We start from the raw sequence: 14,496 nt of genomic DNA on the forward strand, positions 1-14,496 counted from the left end.
TAAATAAATATTTATATTTATAAATAATTGTTGTAGAATTTTAATTATCTAAATTCTTTAAAATTATCTGTCTTATTTTATATTTTTCATGTTACTTTAATGTAAAGTTTAATGTCTTTTACGCCAAAAGAAATTAAAACAAAATTTTTAATCTTTACATTATTATCAATTAGTTATAATAGAAACTCAATTAAAAATATTATTAACAATAAATAGTGTTAAAATGTAATTAAAAACAATAAGTAATGTTAACATAACAATGTATTTAACTAATAATTTTAAATGAATGAATTTAACTATACTTTTTAACTTAAAAAAAACAATGAATAGATAGAAAATACACGAGGGTTTATTTCGTTGGTAATTTTATTATTTTTAACTTAACATACATAAGAGAGGAATGATAAATTAAGTGACAAAAGTATGTTACAAAAAAAGATGTCTGGTGTAAGTGACCACATAAAACGTGGTAAATGGATCAAAGAGGGATAATAAGATTTCTCTTTGATTCGAACAGTCTTTCTATAACAATGACATATGTCATATCTGTATATATCGTGTTTTATATTTAATCAACTTCTTCCATTCGGGATGCATCCTCTGCTTCATTACTTTCTACTTGAGGGACTACTTCATCCACTATTTTCTGTTCTTCTTGCATTGAGTCATCTTCATCAATGCCAAGACCTAGCTTAATCATTCTATAAATTCTAGAAGCATGCACCTGTGGCTCATCTAATGTAAAACCAGATGAAAGCAACGCAGTTTCAAATAAAAGTATAACCAGATCTTTTACAGCTTTATCATTTTTGTCAGCTTCAGCCTTTTGACGTAAAGTTTCAATGATAGAATGATCTGGATTAATTTCCAGATGTTTCTTAGCAGCCATATATCCCATGGTTGAAGTATCGCGAAGCGCTTGCGCCTTCATTATCCTTTCCATATTAGCGGTCCAACCATACTGAGACGTAACAATACAGCATGGAGAATCAACCAATCTGTTCGATACCACAACTTTTTCTACTTTATTATCAAGAATGGTCTTCATAACTTTGCATAAGTTTTCAAACTTAGCTTTATCCTCCTCTCTTTTTTTCTTCTCCTCTTCGTCTTCTGGAAGTTCCAGACCTTCCTTAGTTACAGATACCAGCTGTTTTCCATCAAATTCTTTCAATTGTTGGACAACATATTCATCAATAGGCTCTGTCATATATACTACTTCAAAGCCACGTTTTTTGACACGTTCTACGAAAGAACTATTCGCAACTTGGTCTTTGCTTTCTCCAGTAATAAAGTAGATATGTTTTTGGTTCTCTTTCATCCTACCAACATAATCCTTTAGAGAGCAAGCTTCATCTCCAGATGCAGAAGTATGATACCTCAATAAATCTGCTAATTTGCTGCGATTGGTACTATCTTCATGAATACCTAATTTAATGTTCTTGCTAAATTGTTCATAGAACTTCTTATAAGAATCTTTGTCTTCGGTTAATTCCTCAAAAAGTTCTAGACATTTCTTAACAAGGTTCTTTCTAATAACCTTAAGAATTTTGTTTTGCTGTAACATCTCACGAGAGATATTTAATGGCAAATCTTCACTATCAACTACACCCTTAATGAAATTCAGGTACTCGGGGATTAATTCTTCGCAATTATCCATTATAAATACTCTGCGTACATATAACTTGATGTTGTTCTTTCTTTTCTTATTTTCAAATAAGTCAAATGGCATACGGCGAGGAACAAAGAGCAATGCCCTGAATTCTAATTGTCCTTCAACGGAGAAATGTTTGACAGCTAGATGATCTTCCCAATCATTAGTTAATGACTTATAAAATTCTCCGTATTCCTCCTGTGCAATGTCATCCGCATTACGTGTCCATATTGGTTTAGTTTTGTTCAATTCCTCATCTTCGGAGTATTTTTCTTTTATAGTCTTCTTTTTCTTTTTCTTTTCTTTATCTTCCTCTTCCTTATCTTCACCTACATCTTCAATCTTTGGTTTTCCTTCTTCATCTTCTTTCTTTTCTTCCTCAACTTCATCCTCATCTTCACTCAATTCTTTTTCACGTTCCTTCTGTACAACTAATTTAATGGGATAGCCAATGAATTGAGAGTGCTTCTTTACAATTTCCTTGATTTTAAGTTCTTTGAGGTACTCAGATTGATCTTCCTTTATATGAAGGATAATCTTTGTACCACGTCCTAAAGGTTCTCCAGTATCGCGTCTAACAGTAAATGAACCTCCAGCACTGGATTCCCATAAGTACTGTTCGTCATCATTGCTCTTAGAAACAACAGTTACCTTATCCGCTACTAAGTAAGCAGAATAAAAACCAACACCAAATTGACCGATCATAGAAATATCAGCTCCAGCTTGAAGAGCTTCCATGAATGCTTTGGTACCGGATTTAGCAATCGTACCGAGGTTATTAACTAAATCAGCTTTGGTCATACCAATTCCAGTATCAATAATAGTCAGAGTTCCATCATTTTCATTTGGAATGATTTTGATATATAATTCTTTACCACTGTCCAGTTTAGATGGGTCTGTTAGAGATTCGTAACGAATTTTATCGAGAGCATCACTAGAATTTGAAATAAGTTCTCTTAAGAAAATTTCCTTATTCGAATAAAATGTGTTAATAATCAGAGACATAAGCTGTGCAATCTCTGCTTGGAAAGCAAAAGTTTCTAATTCTCCGTCGGTTTCCATTTGTTCTGCCATCTAAAATTAATAAAATAATTATTAATACAGATTTTAAGTAACAAAGAAAATTAATAATATGAAATAAAATAATATTAATTATATATTCTTATACAGTGAAACATGTGACTGACGCGAAAAATTAAATAATTTAATTTAATTAATAAAATAACCAAATAATTTCTTTTTATATTGAACGAGATATAAATTATCTCTTGATTTAAAAATGGATTAAAAGAAAAGGACAAATATTTTTTCTTTGATTTCGAGTAAAATAAAAAACTAAAATGAACCGTTCACGTTAAGAAGCGTTTGGCAAGTCAATATTTGAATTTCATAGTAATTATGAAAAAGATTGTTATAACAAGAAAAAAAAAAAGATACAATGATTACAAATTTTCTCGTTATATTTAATATAAAAAAATCCAATACCTTGTTAATAAACTTGATAGAAGAAACTTCGTAAAACGATAGCACAGGATCGACTCAAGCGAGCAAAACGAATGGCTGCTCGGGTAAGGGTACCGTTTTATATACCCTCGTTGTATTCTGGAATATTCTAGAACATTCTAGAAGATTCGAGACCTCTCCATATACTTAACTTCCGGTAAAACATCTATTTTAACAATACACCTTTCCGATTTATTTTCTATGCATGTTCCAATCGAACATTATCTAACACCATATGAATAATTATATTATTTTCTTACGATAACACTATCATTTATTATTCCTGTAAAAGAAAAAAGATTTATATAGTTTCCATTCTATTCGAGCAGTACTTCCGACATTTGTGAGCAGAAAACGACTTTGCTTTTACAAGGCATTGTTGAACCATCATCAAATGTATAATATTTTATTTCGATATTTTCAATCATTTTTTTTTATGAAAATAACAATTATTCTGTCATACAGATCTATCATTTTTTTATATTAATTCATATTGTTCAAATTTATTGATGCGCGATTGTTTTTTTATTAAGAAAAACGAACAAAATACACTTTAGCACATGGCGCGTCTGCGCTTGTTACAATAATAATTATAAGATTTTATAATTATTTATTCGTGTATTACACATTGTATTGTTTTGTATTGTTTCTACAAAAATTGTAGAAACAATTATCGAGCTTCAAAACAAAAATTAAATTAATAAACAATAAGATGATTAAGTAAAAATCGAACGAAAATTATCGATTCTTAATAATCGAAATTATAATTCACGATTATCGATACATTTGAAGTTGCTGACGTAATTAATGACTATTATATTTTTTATTGTATTGGCATTAGGTCATGAACTTATAAAAAGCATGCTACCTCGGTCGATACATAATTCCAGCAGACGTCGGAATGTGGCGTCCCCTATTGATGTGTCATGACTTGCTATTAAAAAAACATTTTCCGTAGGTTGCAATACATGTATTATTTATCGTGACTATCGTTTTAAGTCTATTAGAAATTACAAACAATGTACGACGTTTATAACGTTTTATGTCTCATTTTATTTAATATTATTCCTCGTTATAAGTATAAATTATAAAAAAAATAACTCCTTATGCTTCTAATATTATGAAGTGATAAAAATTAGGGTTATGTATGAAAAATAAAATTCAAACGTAATCGAATTATTTGATTAGAATAAAAAGTATTATTATTTGAAAAGAGAAATGTTTTTCTTAAAAATGAATAAATACCAACGTTTCACGAACGTTATTCTAAAAAAATTCCATTCCCGCGGATGCTCATATACGTGCGTGAAGGAGGATAATCAGTGAACACACATTCCGAACACCTTTATTGTGGGAAACTAACGTCGTCACGTACCGTGTCGAGTCTATGTGTGTATGTATGTATATTTCCGAAACCTTAAAGACGTTCATCGTCGAAACGAGCCTTTGTCGAAATAAATTATTCTATTCTCGGTAAATATTGATTACACTGTTCCATGAATCTTTATAAAAGTAACAAAAATGGCGGGAAAAATCAAAAGACGAAAATAATTTCAAATTAATTCGTCGATGAAATATATATGAACTAATTAAATTTACATATTACATATGTATACATATACACATACACGAATGATTTTGAAAAATGGAATTCTTCTATCTCTTTTAACGTATTTATGTCACGCATTGACAACACTTAGAACAATAATAATTATAGATGCTTCAACCGTAGGTTCACGTGCGAAGGGAATACAGAAAAGTTCGAAGTAACGATAGAAACGTTTTCTTTTGGTATCCAATTGTTAACTCGGTGTCACTTACCTTTTTCTTTCTCTCTCTCTCTCTCTCTCTCTCTCTCTCTCTCTCTCTCTCTCTCTCTCTCTCTCTCTCTCTCTCTCTCTCACTCACTCACTCTCTCTTCGTAAAACCTTTTCTCATTGTAATACAAATAGCTGAAGTTTTCCAATATCATTTAACTTCCAACGAAATGGGAAAAATCGAAGAAAAGAATTGATTTATTTATGTTGGTAATTATATTACACATCGCTAAATGTTTCAATATTAATTTAGATTATGTTATATTATTTAATTACATCTACTGATTATAATTATTTTATTGAATAAATATTTCTGAATATTTCTATTTTTTTCTTTTTTTCTCTGTTAATATTCATTTTAGGTTATGTTACATTACTTAGTTATAACTATTGATTATTTTATAAAATGTTTTTCGAAATATTTCAATCTTCATTTAGATTACGTTACATTTAGATTTAGTTACAATTAATTTTAAAATTATCCTATCAATTATAGATCTAATTTAATTATTTTGTTTGTTATAATAAAAGCATATATACTAAGATTCTTAAGTACTTTATAACCTCCAAAAAAGAAGAAAGAAAACATCGTAATCATAAATTCTCACAATCGAATTTCTTCGAACGTTCTGAGAATTTTCGGTTGGAGTGTGCTATCACGGCGATGTTCAGGATGTCAGGTGTAACAACGTTCGCAGTCTCGGTACTTTAATTTCACTGAAGCGTAGAGGCACGTAAGGGGGAAGGAAGATCGCTGAAGTTGATATGGCGAGGAGCTTAACTCCGGTAACCTAGCTTTATGATGTCGAACAAAACTCATACAGCTAGATAACCAAAGAAAATGTCCGCACCAGGATCTTCTCATCCTTTGGGTGTCATCAGAAAAATATATTTTTTTGTTCTTCTTTCTTCCTCAAAAATATAATCAAATTAAATCAATTTTCATATTATTTGCGTTATAATAATTAGTATCGTTTTTTTTTTTTTTTTTTTTTTTTTTTTTTTTTTTTTTTTTTCATTAACTAAACGCGATAATATTATTTTACAAATAGACAAATTTTATTTAATATTTTCGTATCGTTTGTACCGGTTTCGATAAGTTCTATTCGATATAAATTATTTTCATATGTTGTCATTATCGATGACTCGTCGATTTTGCATCGGAATAAGTGACAGCTTCTCTTCCGCGTCGTAGGCAAATAAAAAATATTTTCGTATTGTATTCGAATTCTTTTCTTCGTCCTTCCCTTTTTCTTTTTTTCTTTCTTTCTGCAACAGAAAAGGAAATAGATAAGAGAGAAATTGTAAATCGTTTTATAACAATCGTTCCTTTGTCGTACTGCATGAATTGATTGATATGCACGTCGGGTGTCTGTGAAAAGTGAAACACAGTCGTTGACATTTCAGAGTGAAAGTTAATCCGTGGCTTAGAGAAAGAAAGAGAGAGAGAGAGAGAGAGAGAGAGAGAGAGAGAGAGGAGAGAGAGAGAGAGGAGAGAGAGAGAGAGGAGAGAGAGAGAGAGAGACAAGGTCCAAGCCGGTATAATCTCATAAACTAGTATCTGAAAATTGTTACACGAGATAAATTTTTAGGCTAGAAAAATAATTTTTCATTGAGAAACGAAAGAAATCGAAAAAAAAAAAAGTAATGATATTTATTAAAGCGCAATATAAAATTTAGTAAAAATTTCACTTTGCAAATTACTGCAAACATTTATGTAAATTAATTAATTAATTAATTAATTAATTTATTAATTAATATTTTAAAAGTTATGTTAAGCAAGACGAATAATAATATAAGTTGAGCAGAATCGTTATTTTAATAGCATATTGTTACGAAACTTGTTAGTGGAAGTTAATTAATGAGTGCAATTAGACGATGTAATTATTTCTCTTAGAAGGAGCTTATATCTTTGCAAGTATCATCTATAATTCCACGTTAAAATGAATGTATTCAAATTATCGGAAAATGCGTCACTTTAGATATGGCGCCAATTGATTCCTGGAACAGAATATGCAATATAAGCGTGAGTAACGACAAAGTATTCTTTTTCCTAAGATTAATTTCTTTATAAATTTAAAAACAAACAAAAAAATAAAGATAAAAACAAAAATGAAAAAAAAAAAAAGAAAAATGAAAAAAATGAAAAAAGAAGAAAACAAAAAGAAAAAATATCAAACATTCCTTTAAAGTTACAAACTAATTTACTCACAACATCTAACTTGACAAAGTATAATTATCGATTAATGGTATTTTCGTAACACAGATTAAAAAATTTCTTCTCTTAGTAGAGTGGGTCGAGTCGATTGTAAACCAGTATAGGAGTTTCGTAAGAACCTCCATTTGGAGAAAGTTATGATCTGGCCATATTGCTCGCGCGTGTCCGGATCTTATTTTATTTTCCAATCCACTCGCTCTCTCTCTCTCTTTCTCTCTCACTCACACACGCACATATCAAAAACTTTCTGTTTTCGAAAGGAACACGCTCGATTTTTTAAGATCGTTACAGAAAATTAACAAAAGTATAAGAACTCGGTAAGTAATCATTTAAAATTTACATTTGTCCTATAAGCTCGATAAACAATAAGCGACAAAAAGTCCGAATAAACAATTATTTTATAATAGTTTCTCGTAATAAGTTAGTTACTAACATAAAAAAATTATTACTTTCGTTACCGACAAAATAATATATATATATATATATATATATATATATATATCGACTTTCAACAATTTCTTTTTATTTCTTTTTGTAATTAATTAACATTATATATAAATAATAATAAAAATTTTATATATATTAAAAAAATCTTCTTGAAGTAAATGTGAACGAGCTTGAAGAGTGATGAAGAAATGGCGACTTTGCTTGAACGTACATACACACACACACACACATACACAACACACATCTGTGATTTTTACACGATGTTTTCCCTTTTTTCTCAGGTACGCGGACACGAGGAAGCTCACGAAACGACGTTCTGGTCTCTCTCTTTTATTGACACGCCGGCCATCTTATCCAAACCGTGAAATCGTACGCGTCACGTACCTACGGTAAACACAGGTAAATATCTATCTCTTTCTCTTGCGATAAGTCGACCTTCGATTCGTTCATTTGTCTACCAACGTTGTTATAACTAACTTTAAGAGCCATTACACACTGTCGACCAGGTCGTAACTGATCAAGTCGTCAGCAACCACTAAGTTAAGAGAATATATATATATGTGTGTGTGTGTATGTATGTATATATATATACATATAAGCTTCAACACACTTGTTGATCGCGATAATTGACAAAAATACTAGCTATGCGCGGGTGATTCGCTAGTTTCCTGGTTTTTGGTCTTTCCACGATGAAAAACCGGCGGCTTAAAGCATGTTGCCATTATCAGGATAAGTCTCGATATAAGATACGATAAATCCCGAAATAAGATACGAAAGAGAGGGAAGGGGAGGATATAAAAGAAATCTAACCTAAAAATATAATGAAAAATTATAATATGAAAACGTTAACTTCATCGATTAGAAAATATTAAAATATATGATAGGCTTTGGATAATAAAAATCGTTCGAATTTGTTAAAATTTTAACAACAATCGAAAAGTAGCTTTTATGTTTACAAAAAAAAAAAAAAAAAAAAAAAAAAAAAAGAAAGGAAGAGAAAAAAAGAAATTGAAAAGGTTGATTCGAAAGAAGATATAGTCATTTCAGTATATATATATCTTCTTTTTTTATTTCAAGAATACTATATCATATCATCGACATTTATGCAAACACAGCTGCATCATCGTTGTCGAGATAGTACGAAGAAAAGTGCTTTCGTTTATTGTTATTATCGATTTCGAGATATTATTACCGAATAAGAATGATTATAATTCTCCTTCGAAAGGCGGGAAATTTGTATTATCGAATTGAAATTCGGATATTTCAATATACGTCGAATGCGTATTCTAATATTATTCCGAATGAGATAAGATCGATTGGAATATCAAAAAACATAACGTTTTAGAGAAATTTCAAGGTCCACGATAAATTGTCCGAAAGAATATATTTTTTAGCATTACCAAAATTTACATTTTTCGTTGTTACACGCGCTTAACATGTAATATTTAAAAGTGAATGAAGCAAATAGATACGAAGCAAGCAAGCAAGAAAACAAGCAAGGCAAGCCAAGCTAAGCATCTCATTTCAACACGTAACGTAAATACATTAAATCTCGCACATGTATCAAACGTGCTAGTTGGAGAAAGAAAAAAAAAAAAAAAAAAAAAAAAAGAAACAAAAAAAAAAACAAAACAAAAAAGACAAAAAAAAAAAAACGAAAAGCATGCTTAAGAAATTGCTTTACTACTTGACTTTAATTTTATACAAAAGAATATCAGCATATGTAAAAATGAAACGAGCCAGGTAGAAGAAATCGTCATTAAGTTGATATGGGACATACTTGATGGATCAAATACAAAGAACTTATCTAACTTAAAAAGAAAGAGGAAAGAAAAGTCATAAAAAAATTTATGGATTTTCGTAAACGACCTTGAAATATAGAATCAGACGAAGTACGTGCTGATTTGGTAAACATCTAACTAATCGTTCGATTTTATTGTTCAAGGTCAAGTTTCGAATAATGCAAATATCTCGTTTTTCTTTTTTTTTTTGTTTTGTTTTGTTTTTTTTTCTTAACTACGTTAAGAAAAAAAAAAGTATTCAACTAATTTCTTAGGTAAAATTTCGTGGCAAGTTTCTGTGTCAGGAACGCATCGTGGATTCGCTCGCCCTACCGTGAACCCGTAAACTATAAAGCTGAAACGCATTCACTGGCAGAACGGAGATCGTACGTGATATTAACAGGGTCGAAGCGGAGAAATAAATGAGCGTGTATGTATGGATGTACGTATGTAATAGTCAGGACCGTAGCGAAACGGTTGGCTTTGTCCATCCTGTTTGAGTGAGGTTCCTCCTTACTTTCATGAGAAAACGTAGGAAGATATTACGAATAGTTAGGTGTGTATATATATATTGTACATGTATCATGCCCTAAGCGTGTGAATTTTCGATGTATACACATAAATAAATAAATTGAAATGTAAGTAGATGCATTGATTAGCGTTATGGACGAATAAACTTATACATAATACGAACGTGACTTAAAATATGTTCATAAACTATATAACCGACTTGCAAATTAGTCGTGGATTAGAACTCGACGATGACTAATAGTCATCTGAGAAAATGCTGAACATTTACGTTTTCGTATCGAATTTTTTTTTCTTTCTTTTCCTTCTTTTTTTTATATTTCTTTTTTTTTTTGCAAAATTTTTTATACACGCTATTTTGAAAATTTTGTGTGATCATCGAAAAGAAAATAATTAAAGCAATTAACAACGACATTCTTAAGATCTAAGAAAAATTGAGTATAACGAAAGAAAAAAATGAAAAAGAAAAAATAAAAAAAAAAAAAAAAAAAAAAAAAAAAAAAGGAAAAGGAAAGAAAAAAAGGTTTCAAGATCAAACCGAGAGTGCGAACGTTGTGCTATGTCGGCAAAAACAGCATGGAATCAATGTCGAGATAACGAGAATACTATATTTCACCGTTCTTGGTACAGGATTCTCATCTAAATCAGTTAATGTTTATTCGTTCGAAAACTTAACTTAAAAGTTGAAAGGAACAAACAAACCAAAATAACTATGGATAAAGAATAGTTCGAAGTTAAAGATATATAGTCTGATATAAAATACGCGGACTAATTTAATCTTTTACCACGCAAGGAATCGTCGAATCGCATCTTTTATCTTGTAGAAAAATGTTAACGGAAATTTCTAATCTCGATCGATAACGATAACCATTCAATCTGATATTTCGTTGGAGGTTGAAATTTTCGTACTTTTTCTCTTTCCTATCTTTTTTGAAAATTTAATTGATTATCGATAAAAACATTAAAGAAATTAAAGAAAATAAGGCAGCAAGAAATTTATAATATAATGTTGAATTAAAATTGAAGAAAAAAAAAAAAAAGAAAAGAAGACAGAGAAGAACAGGGATTATGAAGGAAAAAAAAAAAAAAAAAAGAAAAAAAAAAAAAAAGAGAAAGAGAAAAAGAAAAAGAAAAAGAAAAATGGCAAAGGTAAGTTCTTCTCGCGTAGATGCCACGACCTTGTGCTTCGTCCTGATCAAAGACCTCGAGAACGTTCCAAGCGTGTTTCTCTCCTCCTTACAAAATGAATATTTATAATTTAGAATAAATCAACAATTCTATTCCCAGTTAAAAATTCTTTCCATCGTCTTTCCATCGACATTACGTCAAATTAAAATGACAGATCGATTTATTCGTTCAAAAGATCATTGAACAAGTTATAATATGAAAGAAGAACAAAAAAAGAATTAAAAAAAAAAAAAAAAAGAAAGAAAAAAGAAAAACAAAATTTCTCAACTTACATATATACGTAGAAAGATTAAGGATGAGCGAAGAAAATCTGCATGAGATGTTTCGATCGGTTATGAGATCTATGATGATCCATACCATTTTCGATAGATAAATCGTTAAAGTCCTTTAACCAGGCTTCTTTCTTCCTTTTCAAGCAAAAGCACAAAGAATGAGAGAATATTCGTGGATTAGAATATGAAGGAAGAAGGAAGAAGGAAGAAGGAAAATCAGAGAAGAGATGAGAAAAGAAGAGAGGAGAAAAGAGAAAAGAGAGAAGAGAAGAGAAGAGAAGAGAAGAGAAGAGAAGAGAAGAGAAGAGAAGAGAGAAGAAAAGAGAAGAGAGAAGAGAGAAGAGAAGAGTTTACACCTGGCGCGGTACGAGATGAGATCACTACCGCACTCACTGATCAACTGGCCCCGCGCCCCACGTCTGGGGCCGCACGCACCTTTCGCGGACCTCCCCTCCCTCCATGCTCGTCGAGACCCCCACCAATCGACAGGTTTCTTCCCTACTCTGGATGATCGTCGGTGTCGGACCGACGACGGTGATTGGCTCGTTCAAATCTCGACGGCGCATGACGTCATCGAAACCGTCGACCGTTCTACCACGAGAAAAAAGTTTCTCTCTCTCCTTCCTTTTATCCCTCTCTCTCTCTCTCTTTCTCTCTCTCTCTCTCGTTTTCTCTGTGTTCTCCGGAGAAGCGTATGCAGGCGCGCAAACTACGTCTCGTACCTGTCCTTCCACTACCTACGTCTCTTCTCTCCTCGCTCGATCGTCCCTCTTTTTCTCGCCACGCCGTGAATTCGGTTTCGCTCGTTGCCCGTTTTGCGGATTCTTCTTTGTCGCTTTGTTCTTCTTTTTCTCCCCCTTTTTTTGTTTTTTTTTTTGTTTTCTTAATCTCTGATCCCATCCCTCCCTCCCACTCTCTCTCTCTTTCATTTTCAACAACCTATTTAATAATAAATCGTATCACTTCTTTCTATTCGCCAAATATAAAGGATTATTATAGAAAAAAACATTTTCGATATTTTATTACTATATTTGTTCACGTTAATAAATTGTATTGATGGGATTTTCATAGAAAACAAAGACGTTTTTTTTTCCTTTTCCTTTCCCTCTCTCTCTCTCTCTTTCTCTCCATGTTATATATATATATATATATATATATATATATATATATATATATATATATTTCTTTTTCTTTCTTTCTCAAGTTGGCGCGAGTTGGCAATATTGTCGGTTCGTGAATCTTCGTACTTTCTCGCGTAAGCTCGCGCGCATTGCTCCTTCGTTTCTCGTACACCCTCCCCCATCTCTTCTTTTACCTTCTTTCGTTGGATCCTCCTTCTTCTACATATAACGTACGTACACGTACACACATACATGACAGACACATGCGCGCACGTTTACACATAAGTAGTCGTGGTTTTACCGGTCGCCGGCCGACAGGATTGCCCGCAAGAGGTTCGCCGACGCCGACACGAAGCGAGAGCGGCGGCCACCACCACCACCGCCGCCGCCGCCACCGCCGCCGCCAGGTATACCGGGGAGACACAAAAAGGAAAAAAAGGACGCATTCCAACGACTATAGTCGGTCCATAACGATTCCCATACGTTGAGCGAACAACCAATGACCCCTCTTCTACCGATCTCTCGCGCCTGCTCCCCTCTTCTCTTTTCACTCTTTCTCTTTCTCTCTTTCTTCTTTGCAACCTATACTCTTATATATACGTCTCGTACGTTTATATAGGTATATGTATATATACTATAGATATATATATATATATATTTATACTATACTATATATATATCTATATATATATGTATGTGTATAATATGTATATATGTATATATATATATATATATATATATATATATATAGGGTGATCGAGGTGAAGGCTCGGCCTCGTGGCTATATACCTACGTAGACACTGTGTCCTCTTATTTTTCGAAGAAAATCGCCGACGTCACGACGACGAGAAGGGTACGGCCTTCTTCTTTTACTTCTTCCTCTTTTTCTATACTCCAAGAGAAAGAGAAAGAGAAGTCCCTTTTATCGCTGTTACCCCCTCAGCTCGAATATTTCTCTTGGAAAGAGAAACGTGCTGTTGCTGCACCTTGCGTATCGAAGGACCAGTAGGATTCTTCCAGAGAATTCGATGTTCCCTTTTACATCATGAGATTGCCAGAAGAATGAAAGATGGAAAATCTTCAAGTCTCTCTTGTCTGCTTTCGTTAATCCTCGTGATCCTGCTCGTAAATCTTCAAGATTCACCGATGAGGAGTTGCGAGTTTAACGAGCTTGCCTTTTACTCCTTCTTTCTCCCACTCTCTCTCTCTCTTTCTCTTTTGCTCTCTCTCTTTCTTTCTTTCTCTCTATCTCTCTCTCTGATTTCTTCGATCAGACGATCCCTATTATTTCTTCTTGGGAATCCCAACGTATCTTGCTTGAGAAAGAGAGAGAGAGAGAGAGAGAGAGAGAGAGAGAGAGAGAGAGAGAGAGAGAGAGAGAGAGAAAGAGAAAGACAGAGAGAGAGAGAGAGAGAGAAAGAGAAAGAGAGAGATTCGTGGAATCAAAGTTCCAAATGTTAAATTGTCCTTACTCAAATTTGTGAACATGAGATCGTTTACATATGTACGTTGTATCACTCTAGTATGCATACCGTCTCGTTGAACGATACTTCAACCCGGATGCACATCGAGCCAACCGCAGAAAAATTGCGACACGCGACTCGCTGGCCTCATGCTTGTTAATTGCCAAAGAATACTCGTGCTCTCTGATGTCGGTGAATCATTAAATTGTATTGGCCTTTCTCAACACGTTTTTAATCTCTTTTTAATTAATTTAATTAATTTGATTTATTACAATTTTTATTAAATATTAATAAGATATAGCGCGTTATGTATGTAGGAAGAAAAAAGAAAAGTTAGAAAAGTTCGAAAGAAAAGATCAATTTGCTATCGATGTGAGAAACATTATGAAAGAGTAATTTTACGAGAGCAATAAAATCGGCAAGTAAAGTGACGCCTACCTAGCCGCGTAAAATCGGTTACGAAGCCGCCAGTCGACTTCGTTCGAAAGGGAATCCTGGGAAGTT

At 32.4% G+C, this 14,496-nt stretch overlaps 1 protein-coding gene and 1 long non-coding RNA gene across 3 annotated transcripts; one reads left to right on the forward strand and one right to left on the reverse strand.

Moving 5' to 3' along the window:
• Positions 1 to 348: 348 nt before the first annotated feature.
• LOC124953006 (heat shock protein 83) lies at positions 349 to 3,291 on the reverse strand. The gene is made up of 2 exons (XM_047503770.1): positions 3,140 to 3,291; positions 349 to 2,728 (listed from the first exon to the last, which is right to left on the reverse strand). Exon 2 carries the CDS (start codon positions 2,726 to 2,728, stop codon positions 569 to 571), a length of 2,160 nt encoding a protein of 719 aa, XP_047359726.1. The 5' UTR covers positions 3,140 to 3,291; the 3' UTR covers positions 349 to 568.
• Positions 3,292 to 6,118: 2,827 nt separating this feature from the next.
• Positions 6,119 to 10,933, forward strand: LOC124953013. Of its 2 annotated transcripts, none has more exons than XR_007102083.1 (3): positions 6,119 to 7,000; positions 7,263 to 7,509; positions 7,921 to 10,933. It is a non-coding gene; the product is annotated as an uncharacterized LOC124953013 (long non-coding RNA). The 2 variants fall into 2 exon arrangements; XR_007102082.1 differs by having other exon boundaries at positions 6,120 to 7,000; positions 7,266 to 7,509.
• Positions 10,934 to 14,496: the final 3,563 nt, after the last annotated feature.

The sequence above is a fragment of the Vespa velutina genome, chromosome 11 (genome assembly GCF_912470025.1).
Source record: "Vespa velutina chromosome 11, iVesVel2.1, whole genome shotgun sequence".
NCBI classification, from domain to species: Eukaryota; Metazoa; Arthropoda; class Insecta; order Hymenoptera; family Vespidae; genus Vespa; species Vespa velutina.